The sequence below is a fragment of the Sciurus carolinensis genome, chromosome 3 (genome assembly GCF_902686445.1).
Source record: "Sciurus carolinensis chromosome 3, mSciCar1.2, whole genome shotgun sequence".
NCBI lineage: Eukaryota > Metazoa > Chordata > Mammalia > Rodentia > Sciuridae > Sciurus > Sciurus carolinensis.
In genome coordinates, this window is record NC_062215.1 from 154,632,384 (window position 1) to 154,647,973 (window position 15,590).

At 40.3% G+C, this 15,590-nt stretch overlaps 1 protein-coding gene across 3 annotated transcripts in view; it reads right to left on the reverse strand.

Annotated features, from left to right (window-relative positions):
* The window catches only part of Plekhm3 (pleckstrin homology domain containing M3), a 169,085-nt gene that overhangs the window by 59,461 nt on the left and 94,034 nt on the right, over nt 1-15,590 (reverse strand). For all 3 annotated transcript variants that reach the window (XM_047545129.1, XM_047545130.1, XM_047545131.1), the window contains exon 6: nt 9,978-10,041. In XM_047545129.1, coding sequence (XP_047401085.1) covers nt 9,978-10,041 — 64 coding nt within the window. The remainder of the gene's footprint in view (nt 1-9,977; nt 10,042-15,590) is intronic.

The window sequence follows — 15,590 nt, forward strand, 5'->3', positions numbered from 1 at the left end:
GGATGGAAAGATTTCAAAATTCTGTTCTCCGCAGCTCTGGGTACATTGTGGAATCTGTCATTTCTGAGAACAATGAAGCAACACCCATCATTCTTTTTCCATGAATGTTTTGTTGGGACATTTATCAAAATAATGCTGAAGCTTGCAGATAGAATGTTCTTTAGAAATGTCAAACTCAGTAATGAAAATTTTCTCCTACTGGTCTCTGTGACAGAAACGCTGTGGATTAGGTCATTGAGGGGTTTGAGGCCACCAAACCCTAAAAGTCCTTTTCCCATTCCTGTTGCCTGGCTCATGTCTATAGGCTCCACATCTAACTTATAATCACAGCTTCTAGATAGTGTGCCCTGACAGCCAAATTACTGGGTGTTCCAATTACTATTGCTGCAAAACAAATTACCCCAAATCTAGTGGTAGAAAACAATCATTTTATTATACTCACAGATACTACAGGTCAGGAGTTCAGACGGAGCACAGTGGAGATGGCTTGTCTCTGCTCCAAAATATCAGTAGATTCATTTGTAGCCTTGGTTAAGAAGACTTGAAGGTGAGGAGCTGGAGTCATTCAGAGGTCCCATGTCACACATATCTGCTGTCTGGCTGTCAGCTAGGGCTTAGCAGGGCTGTCAGCTACCATGACCATAAGTGGCCTGTGAGCTACTTTGGATTTCCTTGTGAGATGGAACCTAGGTACCAAAAGTGGGCATCCTCCAAGCACCAGGTTGAAGTTGTATTGCCTTTTATGACTACGCCTTGGAAATCACATAACAGCACTTCCAAAGTCATAGAGTCATAGGCCCGACCAAATTCAGGGAAAGGGAACAAAGACCCCACCTCTCAAGGGCAGGTGTTAAAGTCACGGGGTATGAAGGTTAGTGGAAGATACTGTTGTGGCCATCTTTGCAAAATACAATCTGCCATAATGAGTTGGATGGGTTTCCTAATTACCCTGTGTTCAACTTTACTGACTTAAATAAAGAAAAAGGAAGCTTGTTTGCCTCTCTCATTTGGCAGTAACCTCAGTGAGGGAAGGAACTGAATTATTCCTCTTTGTCTCTTCTGTTTCTAGCACAGTGCTAGGCACACAGTGGACATTCAACATATGTTTGCTGAACTGAATTACACAGCAAGGAAGACCCAGGACTCCTGGGGCCTCCTCTCATGCTGGCTGTGGTGGCATAAGGGAAGTTTGACCAAGACAACAGATAGTGAGGGGAAAGTACCAAAATACTTTGCTGGGGTCCAAGACCATTCCCTGTGAATGTATCATGTATGACAGTGATGTGCTGCTTTCTGATGCCTCCCAGCCTATGTACAGGAAGTAACTATAGGAATCATTACTGACTTCATATTGTCCTTTTCTTTTGCTTTTTGAAAACATTATTTTATCCAGTCCCCTTATATATTTCTGCCATAAACATGGCAAGTACAAGATAATGTAAGTGGCTGTCATTGTTATGTACACACACCCATGTGGTAGAGCAGAAAGGCCTCTGGAGTCAGAAAACATGGCTCAGTCAGAGCTCATTCACTTAGTAGAAGCTGTATAGCTTCGGCAAGCCTGCCAATTTTCCCAAGTCTTGGTATTTTTGCCTATCATGTGGGTATTTTCAAAAGGCAGGCCTATCTATCTCACAAAGTTGTTTTTAGAATAACACTATTTAAAGTGTAAAACAATATGCAGATATGAGATACTATTATTATAGTAGTTTTTAAATACATTCATATGCTCTTTAAAATGACTCCATTTGAGGGCTGGGGTTGTAGATCAGTGGTAAGAGTGCTTGCTTTGCATGAGTGAGGCACTAGGTTTGACCCTCAGCACCATGTAAAAATAAATAAATAAAATTAAAGGTATTGTGTCTATCTACAACTAAAAATATTTTTTAAAAAATGCTTCCATCTGAAAGGTGGAATTTAATTCTCCTCTCCTTAAATGTGGGCCAGTCTTAGTGATCTGTTTCTGCTGTCCGTGTACCACGTACTAATCAACTGCATCCTTGAAGCAGCTTGAGGGATTCGTTCCTAGTGAACTGAATGCGGCAGAAATGATGTGATCTTGGCTTCTTAGGCAAGGTATCATGGAAAGAAGAGCCTCATTCTCCCACACCATTCACAAGCCAGCTGTCATGTCATGAGGACACATAAGCAGCCTGTGGAGAGGTCCAAGTGGGTGGAAGCAGGTGGCCTCCCACCGACCACCAGCACCAACTCGCCAGTCTTGGGAGTCACCACCTGGGAATGGACCCCTGGCCCCAACTGGTACCTGCAGGCACAACCAACATCTCATCTGCAACCTCAGTATAGACCCCACACAAACTTCCCAACTAAACTGCTCCTGAATTTCCAGCCCTTAGAAGCTATGAGAGACAAATACTGTTCACTCTTGTTTTAAGTTACTAAGTTTCATTGTAATCAGTTACACAGCAATAGATAACTAGATATATGCCTTACTAATCAAATGATAGTTTCTCTTATCATGTAATGAGGTGGTTTTGACCCAAGCCCTTTTTACCTGCTCCTGGTGACTAATAGCATTTCTGTGGGAGGCAGTAGGCTGAGCAGATAGGCAGGGGATAGTTAAAAGCTGCCATTTTCTTTGAAAACAAGCTCTTACTTAACCAGTACTGATTGCTTTTTGATAAATGGGAAACAACAACAATAACAACAACAAAAAAAACCCAACAACATTACCCAGATGACTAGAAGCCAAAGTAAAAGTGGGAGGCAGGACTCTGGGACCCCAAGGAACTAATGTGAATGCTGCTGAACACCCTCCGATTCTGGGTTTCATCCTCATCTACTACTATGGTGTTCATCCCCAAGGGGCTCCGGGTTGACCTCTGAAGCCTCAAACCAGCTCTTTCTCACCTGTACAAAGGGGCCCTCTATACAACACTCTCACACATGGTCATCTTTCAAAAAGGGTAGTAACTTTGCACTTAGTCATCCACATAGTCTGCCACAGGCTCTGCCCACCTCCCCCAACCCTTTAATACATCTGTGGACCAGGCTGTAGTTGGGTGTGGTGCACAGAGAAAGTGTTCTGAAGGCAGAGACTAACCAGCTTGTCTAAAGTACATTCTGCACCATTAACCTTGTTAACCACCTGCTTTAACTTGGCTTGGTCACCTGGTCCCATTACCAAAACACCAAAAAGCCAGTAGTTATGATCAGCAAGTGTTCAAGATGCCAAAGGCTGAGGATCTCTGGTCTGGCTCTAATCCTGGCCCTTGGCAGGGTTTGTCACTCTGCCCTGTCTCCTCCCCACATGATCTGGAACAGTCTGGGAGCCGGAGCATGAGGCATGAACTAACTGTCCAGCACCTTCTCAGAGACACTTGCTCTCTTGAGAAGCAGCAACTTTGCATCTGTTCTGCTGCCAACTGTTAGTGGAGGCTTCAAAGAGTAACATCTGATTCCTTCCCTCTGCCCAGGAAAGATCTTCCAGGAAAACATGCACCTTCATTTTATAAAAATTCACTTATTTAAAAGGCATGACTTGTCTCCCAAATAACTTATGGTCCTCTTTCCTAGTTCATTAATTGGCTGGAACAACCCTGGCAAAAGTAGCTAACAGATTAGGTGATGTTTTAATGGAGGTTCATTCCAGTCTCACCCCGGATTGCATTCAGGGGTTTCTGAAAGCAGTGCGGCCACTGCAGACACAGGCGCTGGCTGCGGAACAACACAGGCGAGCTGTCACACTTTGTTTTTCTGCTTGTTAAATCCAAATGCTCCTAATTAGTTATCCTGGCTGCTAATGCCTGGGTGGACAATGGCACAGGGCTCAGGGCTGCTGAGAGACTATGAATACAAGTTCCTTGGGCTCCTGGAGCTTGGGGCCTGGTGCCTGGGTTGTGGGCACTGAGGCACTGTTCCTGTGGGCTCTGGACTCAAAGATGTTGGCCCCTGTGTGAATAAAGGTCATCACCTGTTACTTCTTTGGTGAAAGGGCAGCTGTGCTGGGTGCCCACTTAGGCCCGGCCTTTGTCCGCTGACTCTGAAGAGTGCCCATAGAGAACAACATTCTCTCATGATGAGTTTGTTTGGTGGGGAAGGGCCCTGCAAAATAATTGATATAACAGCCTTGAAGAATTCAGCAATATATGTTTTCAAAAAGTGGCCTTGAGATGCCTTGGACATCACCTGTGGTTACACCATTCACTAACTAAAACACATTATGAAGCTGCTGAGGTGGACCACTGTTTGCAGTATTTCTGTTCTGACAAATGATTAGGTCACATGGGTGACAATTCTCAGCTGTATAGGTATGGGGGACTAGCAAAAAACTTAATGAAGAGTTAGTTGTTCAAGAATGTTTAGTGGGTATTCATAAAGTTTGCAACTTTAACAACTCACCATTATTTTGACATTAAAAAGCAGAGATTCACTGCCAAATTGTGCTATGGCCATATATGAATATGCACAAATAAATCCCATTTATAAATAAAATCATAATACACTAATTAATAATAATAGAAGGGAGACTGCTAGAATAGAGCAAGTGTATTGAGGGAGGGAGAAGGGGAAAAAGGGAAGGTACTAGGTAGTGAGATTGATTAAACTATGTTATGTGTATGTATAAATATGGCATAATGAATCTCACTATTATCTATCTTTCAATGTACCAATAAACATTTTTTAAAAAGCAGTTTTTCATTTGATATTCTACAGATGGACTTTATAATTTTGTTTTGTTTAGGTGCTAGTGTTAAATTAATAGTCTGCTTTTCTTTTAGAGGGATAGCTAGTGATCTCAGGATAGTGTATGTAAACATATATGTACACATCCATTCATCTACCCACCCACCCACCCATCCAGTGATTCACTGAACATTTACTCTTCATGAATTATGTCAGCTGTTTTGTGTAAGTGGTCATTGCTTTAGCATAAAACAAACAGTTGGGACCATTCTAGACAACTTTAGAAAGGTAGTGTGCATTTGGTTACTTCTCTTTTCATGGCTCTCAAGTGCTATGGGTATTTCCCTTTGGCATCCTTCCCACTTTGAGACCCTTTATTCCAAATTCCAGACTTTTCCTTCATTAAGACTTATCTGTTGAAATGTTTATTCTCTGAAATATCATGCTGTGTTTTCAATTTACTAAGAAGACAAATGAATCTGTGCCAAAGTAATAATTTATTTTTCTTGGGCAATATATTTTATGTTAACTAGAATCTACACTTCTTAACCTAAAGGTAGGGCCTACTTTGGAAATTCAGGGCCCTGGGAAGGTGAATAATGGAAAAATCAGTCCCTTAGATTGTCTCACAGAGGGGTGTGTGTGTGTGTGTGTGTGTGTGTGTGTGTGTGTGGTTGAGGTGTTGGGCAGTGGAGGGAGTATGTGGGCAGGGGCTACTCTAACCAACTGCCTCCCCCTTGGGACCATCCAGTATCCCTTCTCTTGAATCATGTACAAATAGAATCATTCACTGCTTAACTTACAAATGCCCCAAAGGTGAGTAACACCAGAAGAGTTAGTCATTAATATATGCATTTTAGGTTTTGTTGCAAGAGCATAGGTAGCCAGAATTTAGAAGTCAATTTGACCTTTTCTTTCAGCAAGTAGAAGCAACTTTAGAAGAAGTCTCCTATCATTTACACAGTCCAAGCAGTGACATATTAAACCAGGGTTCTGATTTGCTCCATAAGAACAAGGAAGAACTCTTGAAGAGTAACTTACATATACTAATGTATTCTACCAGTACAATGTGGAAACTTTTTATCAATGGTAAGAGAGCCGAGGGGACACAAGTAAGGGATGGTATGTTACACACTCAATGCGGAAAGGGGAAAGCTAAGGCACTGAGGGTATGGCACTGTTCTTGCTGTTTCATCTGAGCATATCTTTTTATAGTATTCCTGTCTTAAACCTTTCCCACTGATTTGTGATAATGGTGGAAAACTGAAAATAACCAAACATAAACTGTACTCTACTTCCCCTTCTCAAAGTGTTAAACCAAGGAAAATCTCTTAAGTTTCCCCATTAAAAATATGCTGGGGAGATAGCTCAATCGGTAGAGTGCTTGCCTTGCAAGCACAAGGCCCTGGGTTTGATCCCCGGCACAGCAAAAAAAAAAAAAAAAAAAAAAAAATGCACCACTACATGACCATTTGTTCACACATGCTTAGTGGTTTCCTTTGTCATTTCAAAAACCCACTTTGCAGTCACACTTCCTGAATGTTTCTGTTCATAAAACGATTTTTACAAAAGAATTAATAGTATATTCTATTAAATTTACATTCAAAGTGCACAGATTAAATATGTTCTTCAAATATAATCTACTTTGTGGAACAGAAATTTACCTGGAATTCCAAACTTAAGAAATGAGTGAATCAGGAGTTTCTCAGATTTAGAGATCCTCCACCCCTCTATGCCTCTTCCGTGGCCCTGCCACTAGGCCAGAGGGGTTCTTGTCTCTAGCTTACATGTGATGGCTAAATGCTGCCAACTGATTACAGTCAGATGACAATGTACTGTTGAGCTACTACCATTTTGATATACATGCTAGTAATATGCAGAGAGCAATTTAGTCACTAGTAAAATAAATAAAACAATTAAGGACTTAACACCCAAATAAATGTTGCCAATAACTGGTGCTCAGTGACCGGTAGGCAGGTGACTGTAGCTCCTCAGAGACACCTGGGGAAAGGGCCTCCTTTGCTAGGCAATTATTGACCCTTGCTATTTATTTCTTCACATCCAGGTGGATAACAGCAAGAGAGAATGTATGCAAAAAGGACAATAAATTCAAATAACGAAAGGAGGGGGGGAATTGTCTTGACTAACAACAGACGCATAAAAGTAGCTTGAAATCTTCAGCCAAATTGAGGACTAAATCTATTTACTAAAACTTTAGGGACTATTATTTATAAACATGAATCTGGAAAAGACAAGAAGGATGCAAGAGTTTTTGGCACCAAAATTCTTTCAGCACCTTTAGTACTATTAGTGCTTTGCATTCTATATTACTTTTCAGTTCTCTACAAGTTACATATCTCTCTACTATGTTCATTAAATGTTTACCTTTTTTTTTTCCTTTTTGAAGATAAAAATGTTTGTTTTTTAAATAAAAGGTAATGGAAAAAGTCAAGTTCACAAAAGAGAAACTTGGAGAAAGGAATCTGTGCCGTTAGGAAGAATATTTGTATTGTTATTTTCTATAATTCTTCAATCACTTGGTTCAATTATTCTTCTTTCCCCCTTCAAAATCTGTACATGAAAATTCCTTTTTCTTTAGTTACTTTACAAGATAGAAAGATTTGCTCTTATAGAAACCTTTGGGAGTAAGGAACAAAATCAAATGGGGAAATAATTTATTCTAAAACTCCTGAAGCTGAAACAGGATGACAAAGCAGCTAGGGAGATGAGAAAACGGCCCAGGGCCACGAGGAGCTGGTGGCTGGGTCAGGAAGGTAGGGTTTCCTGCTACCATTGACTAGCTCTTTCAAAAGCAGAAGCATTTTTTTTTTCTTTTCTCCTTATGTTCCTACTCTTATGTGATTTCAAGACCAATTCAAACCTAGGAAACATGCTTGTCATTTACCCAGAAACCGAAAGAAGATGGGGTGGGGGTGCCCTTCAGTGCAGATAGCCAAAATGCAGACAGATCAAAAGCTAAATCCAATTTAACCCACCTCAGGCAGAAAATGTAATTGAATTAAACTTCCTCTAAATATGATAAGTTTGGGGCTCTTAAAGCCAGGCACAAAGACCCGGGTTAGAGTGAGCTGCTAAGTAAATGGATGCATTGAGCTCTAGCCACCCCGCCCACAGGGAGTTTGATAAGCTGTTGATTGCCTCTATCACTTTACTACCAGGCTGAAAACTGATTAAGCTGCTTATGGGGCTAATGGCCTGGCCCACCAAGAACACCACCAGCACTGATTTAAGTAAGCTGCTTGGCACATATGGTTTGATTATTATAAGGGGGAAAAAAAGAAAAGAGGAAGAAAAAGACAGCAGGATATAGGAAAGCCTTAAAAAGCAGGTATTATTATTCCAAACGGACACACTACTTTGATACCCTAAAATGAATATGGAATTACTCTGATTCTTTCTCTTCATCTAATATCAAAACTCGTTTCTCAAAGGCTTCCTCAAAGAGTATTCACTTTGGAGCCACCCATTCTATTTTAAACCACCTTTACAAGAATGCTTGGTGCCTTTAAACCCACTTCTCAAGTGATAGAGTCTGGGTCCTCATACTATGATCAGACAGACTGCTGGAAAGTAACAGGTAAAGTACACCGAATATTTCAGCTGATTCTTCCTCTTGAACACCACTGGATAACTGTAATTAAAAATATACCCCTTTCCAGTGCAGCCAGTAGATCACTGCTGCTTGCCTGTGTAGTAGAGGACACGCAGGACTGAAGGAGTTGGAGCAAGCTGACAAGTTCCAGTAGGTTTGAATCTGACACATGAGTGGAAATTAAAGCCCCAGGCTTCTCTCGGACCTGTTCAACTAAATGTTCTAAAATTATTTCTGTCATTTAAAATAACTTTCTTATCTGCAGAGGGACAAAGAACACAAAAGTCTTCAGTTTTTTAATTAAAAAAAAAAAAGTCATACACCAAAAAAAAAAAAAAAAAAAAAAAAAAAACCAACTCTGAAAAAGAATTTCAAGTCTGAACAACACCCAACAGACGTGAACACAGTTTTTAAGTGGATCTCATTCCTTCTGGGTGAAACAACCAAAGAGGAAAACAACAGAAGATGAGAATCACAGCCCTTTGAGATATTCTGAAAGTTGTCACAATTGTTGTTTTTTAACTGATTCTTGAAAGAATCAGAACATACATAAAAGGAAAGTAATGTTTTCATTTAGTGCCTGACAGCTTCTTAGGGAGTGAGTTGTTGATTTAAATGATTAACCAAAACTTAACATATTCAGAACTTAGGGCTGAGCACACAAAACCTTGGTTTCTTCCAAGCTGCTAACCTGGTCAACCATTAAAAGGACATGTACTAACAAAAGTATAAAAAATGATTTGACTCTTACATGCTCTGTTGTGTTTTATTAAATTTTAAAAGTCATTCAGCTGTTGGACTTGAGCATGACCATTGGCTTTAATGCATACAATTGACCTTTTGCATCTTTTTTCTTCATATTTTACAAAACTAAAATAAAGTCACATGCGAGAAAATTCACTCTTCTAACATAAACAATTCACTGAGTTTTAGTACCCAAGATTGTGCAACCACCATCACTAATTCCAGAACCCTTTTATCACCCTCCAAAGAAACCCCCCATCCACTAGCAGTCACTGTTTATTCCTCCAGCTCTCTAGATCATGGCCAACACTGATCTACTTTCTGTCACTATGAATTTGCCCTATTCTTAACATTTCATTTAAACAGAATCATCATAAAATACGAATTATTTCCTAACTGGCTTCTCTCACTTCACTTGATGTTTTCAAGGTTTGCCCATGTTGTAGCATTTATCAGCACTTCACTCCTTTGTATAAATGAATGATAACCTATTGTATGGATAAACACATTTTGTTCATCCATTCATCAGTTGATGAACATTTGGATCACTTCCATGTTTTTTGCTGTTATGGATAATTCTGCACCAAAGAGTTCTGTACAATTTTTTTACGTGAATTTATGTTTTTAAGCCATGTGGGTAGACACCAAGGGGAGGAATCACTGGGTCATATGGTAAACCTGTTTAACTTTTTGAAGGAGTGCCAGCTGTTTTCCAGAGTGGCTATACTACCTCACATTTCCACCAGCAAAGAATGAGAGCTCCAGCTTCTCCACTTTCTTGCCAATATTTGGTATTTTCCTAGAGTATCTTTTTATACTAAGTTTTTTTTTTTGTCCCAGACTGAACAGAAATTGAGTATCAGGCATTGTGATGAAAATGACCCCAGTGATGGCAGGACTCAGTGCCAAGACCACAATCAACAGACACTTCCCTAGGAGGAAATGAAAAACGCAAGAGCCCCTCAGTACTTACCTGCTGCAGGTCAGCGAGGGAATACAGGTGGATCTGTTGAAGGAGGTATTCTCTGGGGAAAATTCTGAAAACAAAGGCAGATACACAAGTAAATTGTGTGGTCACAAGACACACCTATTCTGGTAAGTTTCAAAGTCTTATTCAAGAATTCTTGTCCTCTGCCCTCTTGCCTTTCTACCCCTACTCCCCAAATCTTTTAAGAAACTTATAATAATATCTTTTCCTCAAGTATTTTTCATTCTAACAGAGATCCCAGAATGGAAAGAAACGGAAGTATGAGTTTCACTCTCATTGACTTCATCTTGTTTTCTTTTTCCTTGTGGTTCTGGGGATGGAACTCAGGCCCTCACACACGAGGCAAGCTCTGTACCACTGAGCTACATCTCAAGTCCTAGTCTTTCATTTTTACTGTAATCTGGAATGCTACAAGTACTGTAAAACGGTCTAGGCCTGAGGACCAGGGCATTAGGTTTCCTATACTAGCTGTGTCCCTAAAAAGCTATGTGAACTTGGGCAAGTCCCTAAACCCCAGAACCTTCAGCTTCTGCACTGTATAATGAGGGCGACCAACCTGAAATCTCTCCAAATATCTTTCTTTTAGCTGTAATACTGCATACTTAAATTAATTTCAGAGCTTAGGTACATAGGAGTTGCAGCCCACATGTATGTCAGAACCTTCTGTGGCTTTCATTAGTGGGGGACAGTGGTACTAAGAGCACATTAATGAACTATCCTCTTAAAGGTATAGTGATGATAATTTTTAGAACCTTAGTACAGATGAGAATAATGAGTGTTATTGTTTGGACTTGGAATGTACCATAGGCTCATGTGTTGAAGACTTGGTCCCTAATTCATCAATGTTCAGAGGTGAGACTTTTGGGAAGTGACTGGATCATGATGGCTCTATCCTCATTATGAATTGAGAGGTTCAGAATTGAAAGGACTGTTGAGTGGTGGTGGAAACTACAGAAGGTGGGGCCTAGTTTGGGGAAGTAGGTCACTAGGAAACACACTGGAAGGGTATCTTGTTCCTGGTCTCTTTCTTACTTTCTCCCTCTGCTTCCCAGTCACCATGAGGAGGGCAGCTCTGCTGCATCATGCACTCGGCCATGATGCTCTGCCTCACCACAGGCCCAGAAACCTGGAGATGAGTGACTATGGAATTAAACCCTAAAAACAAGAACCAAAATAAGTCTTTTCTCCATCAAGTTGTTTTTATTTTTTTTTTCAAGATTTTGTTACAGTGATTAAAAGCTGATTAATATAATGGGGAAAATATTTTAAATTGGGGTTCTCCAACAAAATTCATATCTTAGGCTGTTGGTAATTCAGAGCATCCGGACAGATTACAGCGAGGGAAAGGAAAAAAAAAAAAAATTGAGCTGCGCATAGTGGTATACACCTATAATAATCCCAGCTTCTCAGGAGGCAGAGGCAGGAGAATCAAAAGTTCAAGGCCACCTTTGGCAACTTGGTGAGACCTCCGTCTCAAAACAAAAAGCAAACGTGCTGGGGATAGAGCTCAGTGGCAGAGTTCACAGGACCTGGGACCTGGGTTCAATCCCAAGTACCACAAAAATAAATAAATGAAAATAAAAATGAAAACAAAAATGGATAATGAGCAAGCAGAAAGGTATCAAAGTATAGATAGTTGGAAATACCACACAAAATTCGTGATGCTGGCATTTTCTCTAACATGTTACTATGCAATTATCTAATTGTTAAATGAAAAAAAGACAACTTATTCAGTTAACATTAATGACTCTCCATTAAATGCCAAGCACTGGGCCAGGCTTTAGGAGGATGACTGTGAAAAAAGACAGTCCCAGGATCTGAGTTTGAGAGGCAGGAAGCCAAGTGAGGGCAAGGCATATAAATGGATAATTATAATACAACATGGACACAGAAGATGGTAAGAGTCGTGCATGGAGTACATCTGGAGTGGTCTAACATGGTGGATTGTAACCCTGGCTTTCTATTAGAAGCACTTGGGGAGCTTTTGGAAAACGCCAGGACTTCTGTATGAGTAGAGTCCAGAAATCAGTACTAAAACAATGAAACAAAACAACCTCTATCTGCAAGAACACATGACAGAGATGATCAAGAAACCTATTCCTTATGGCACCTTATATAGTGTTACGCACCAAGAAGAGTAAGAGGAGCCCAATTTGGGCTTGGCACTCAACACACATCGTTTCTTTCAGTCCTCACAATAGTCCTGAACATTAAGTACAAGCTCTGTTTTACATATAAGGAAATGGGCTCACAGGCACAGACTGATTTGCCCAGGGTCACAAAGCTGGGATTCGAGGCCAGGATTGCTGAGTCCAAAGGTCTCTTTCCAGTTTCCTGAGGTTAGGGGCCGAGGAAGGAGGGAGGGAGGTATGAGTCAACCATCTAATTTAGCTATAGCATGCATATCTCTTCCAGGAAGATGTTTATCACTATTTAGGCTAGAAGCAGTATAGATTCAAGTGACTTTTTTTAAAGCAGGAAAGTCGCACTAATGTACTTTATTGTGCCTCTTTCTGAATTCAGTTAGGAGGATGGAGAGACTGCAGGCGGTCATACCTGACAAGGTCTTACATGCTTTTTCAGGGTAATGACAAATAGTGAGGTGGGGGGAGGGGTAGACACAAGAGGCTTTTGGAAGAATTTGCAATGTTTAAAATGGGTGAGAGAGGAGAAAGGAGTCAGAAGTGACGGAAGTATCTGGTGTGGCTGACTGAATGGTGGTGCCATTGGCCAATGGAGGGCAGTCTGTCAAGGAAGGGGACAACCGAGTAGAGTTTTATAAGTGCTGAATACTAAGTGCTTGTGGAGGGGACAGCTAGTATGGCTGTGGGTGTGAGAAATGCAGAAGAGACAGGGCACTCCTGGCACAGGCACAGAGAGACCGTAGAAGTGGTGGGGAGGGATGAAACAGACCAAGGAGAAAGTTGATGGGAAGGGGACTGAGCATGGACTAGGGTCATCTGTTTTTGTTTTGTTTACTTTACAATATCTAGAACTATCTAAAAGTACACTTTGGTGGTCTTCACCTTTCTCATGATTGAGAAACATGATTTGAAAAGAATCGGGACATGCATATGTATTTCAGTGTCTAAATTTCCTCTTTGTGTGTAAAATGTTCAAGTCTTTATACCCTTTACCCATTTTCACCCAAATGTTTACATCTTACATAACTATGGAGCATTGGTCAAAACTAAGACATTAACTATTATGTTAATTATATTTACACTTTTATTCAGATTTCATAGGTTTTTTTCACTAACGCCCTTTCTGTTTTAGAATTCGATCCAAAATACAACAGTGCATTTAGATATTGTTGTTTTATTGCTGTTGTTGTTGAATGTATTAAAGCATTTTCAAGGCAACTGGAGACTCAAACATATGTGCAGAAAAGGAAACCGAAGACAATCTTTCAGAGGGACTCTGAAAGTAGTAGTACATGATATTCCAGTATGGGAGACAGAGGATGTTTGGGAGTGGATGAATGTGAGGAATAATCTTTTTGAAAGGTAATTGATTAAAAATGAAAATCCTCGGGTAGAGTAAAATGAAAGTGATGTGGCGGCAGTGCTGGCAACAGTGACATGTGATTCAAGTAATGGCTGGAATGTCATTTCAAGATTAGCTCCTACCTCTTCTTTTGATTTGCAGGAACATGGATCAGCTGGAGAAAGAGTCAGAAGGGAGATGACTGAAATAATCGATAACAGGGACAAATGAAGTATAGCATATCTGTCATGTTTTGCTGCCTAAAATTTTCTCTGCTTGAAAATCCTAAAATTTCTACAACTGGAAGTATGTAGAATACAAGAATTATTTGCAAATTTACAAACCAAATTCTACTGGCATGCCCTTCCTAGAGTAGCACTCTACTTGATAACTAGGGTACTAAGTTATCCAATCAAACAAATATTTACCAGGTGCCTAAATAAGCCAGGCTTGTGTCAGGTGCTGGAGATGAATAGTTCAATGCACACAACTGATGAGCAACAAAGAGAATTTCCAGTTTCTCCTTCCTGGTCCTTCTTACTTCCAAACAGTATTATTCATTATTGTTTTTACAATAACTAACCCACTTCGATCATGGTCATCTCTAATACTCCTTCAATACTATTTGTACAGGTGAAGTTAGCTCTGTATTTATTTAATGTTGCTAAGTGTGTCAATATATCTCATGTATATTTATTTTCCTTCTCCCTTTACAAGAGCTTCTAAGCCCCTCCAGGAACACTTTGTCTACTGTCTCCATTTATCACTCTTTAGTGTCTAGTACAATTTATATGAGGTTGGTCATGATAGACACAGAGAACTGGAAAATGTAATATGTGCAGAGAAGATAAAGGAATCGAGCTTACTGTGTCTGGAGAAGATGTTGTGTCCAAAAGATTTAGTGACGGTCATTAAAAAACAGACTTTTAAGACAGATAATGCCAATCAGCTCTTTTCCCTGGAGGAAGTAAGTTGTGGCATAAAGGCACTGAAGTCAAATGGGAGAATAAATTTCCTGAGAGGGACAATGGGGAGGTATTAAACTATGTTTAATAGTGTTTAATAGTGATGTTTTTTAAATGTAAATAAAATAAAAAAGTTTTCTGTAGCTATTTAGAGATAGGGCCATGCTCTTCTGCACAGAGGGAGTAACAGTTTCCAAGGCAGGGCCAAATAAGGGCTCACTACCCCTTGTTCCTCTTGTCCCTAAGGCAGATAGAATTTGCAATATATTCTCTGAATATCTTCTTCAGGCAGGCCAACCACAGGGGTAAGGTAGGGTAAATAAGAAAATAAAAGTCAAATTCAGGAAAAGGTTGACCATGGCACTTTCCCTTTTTGGTGACACCCAGGGTTTTTCCATGCTGTGAATTAAGTTCTACAGGTTGGCCCATCAGACAGGAACCCTTGGTGAAATGGCCTATTGGACAGGAACCTTTGGTGAAATGGACTAAATGAGCAGGGATTCCTTAGGGTCTCTGCCTCTTATCCTTAACTCTGATTAGTAGAAGGGGTTGTGGAAAACCTGAAGGCCCACGTCTGCTCAGAGAGAATTAAGTTGCCTGAGGCAAATCTGACCAGGGAAATACAGGGCTCTCCACGGAATATAGTCACTGCAGGAACCCTGCTAGGGAGCAACCATTCATGTCTGGGATGCAAAGCTTGGTGTCCTTTTAAGATAGTTATCTGCATTAAATTTACTATTAGTGTATTCAATAAACAATGGGTGATTACTTTTATTCTCAGAAAACACTTGTGATCACTTTATCTCCCATGAATTTAATGTAAACCTCTATGACTTATCACTGTGGTTAAGAATTTAAAATCAGAACCTAAAACCAGCACATATTTCCTTGTAATAAACAGATGCTGCCTTTGTGACATGCACCAGGCAGTGTGCTGGGCCCTCAGGATTTAGAAGAGAGAAAGTTTTAATATACAGACCTGTGTGCAGCATGAGGGAAGCTGGCTGGACACCTGATTGGGAAAGGCTTCTGAGAACTAAGTCAAAGTTGATGGGAATAAGTAGGACACATTCCAGGTGGAGGGAGCAGCAGCGATAGGAGCTCAAAGGCCAGAGTAAGACAATGCTTGGGGATTCGCTCCCTGGGA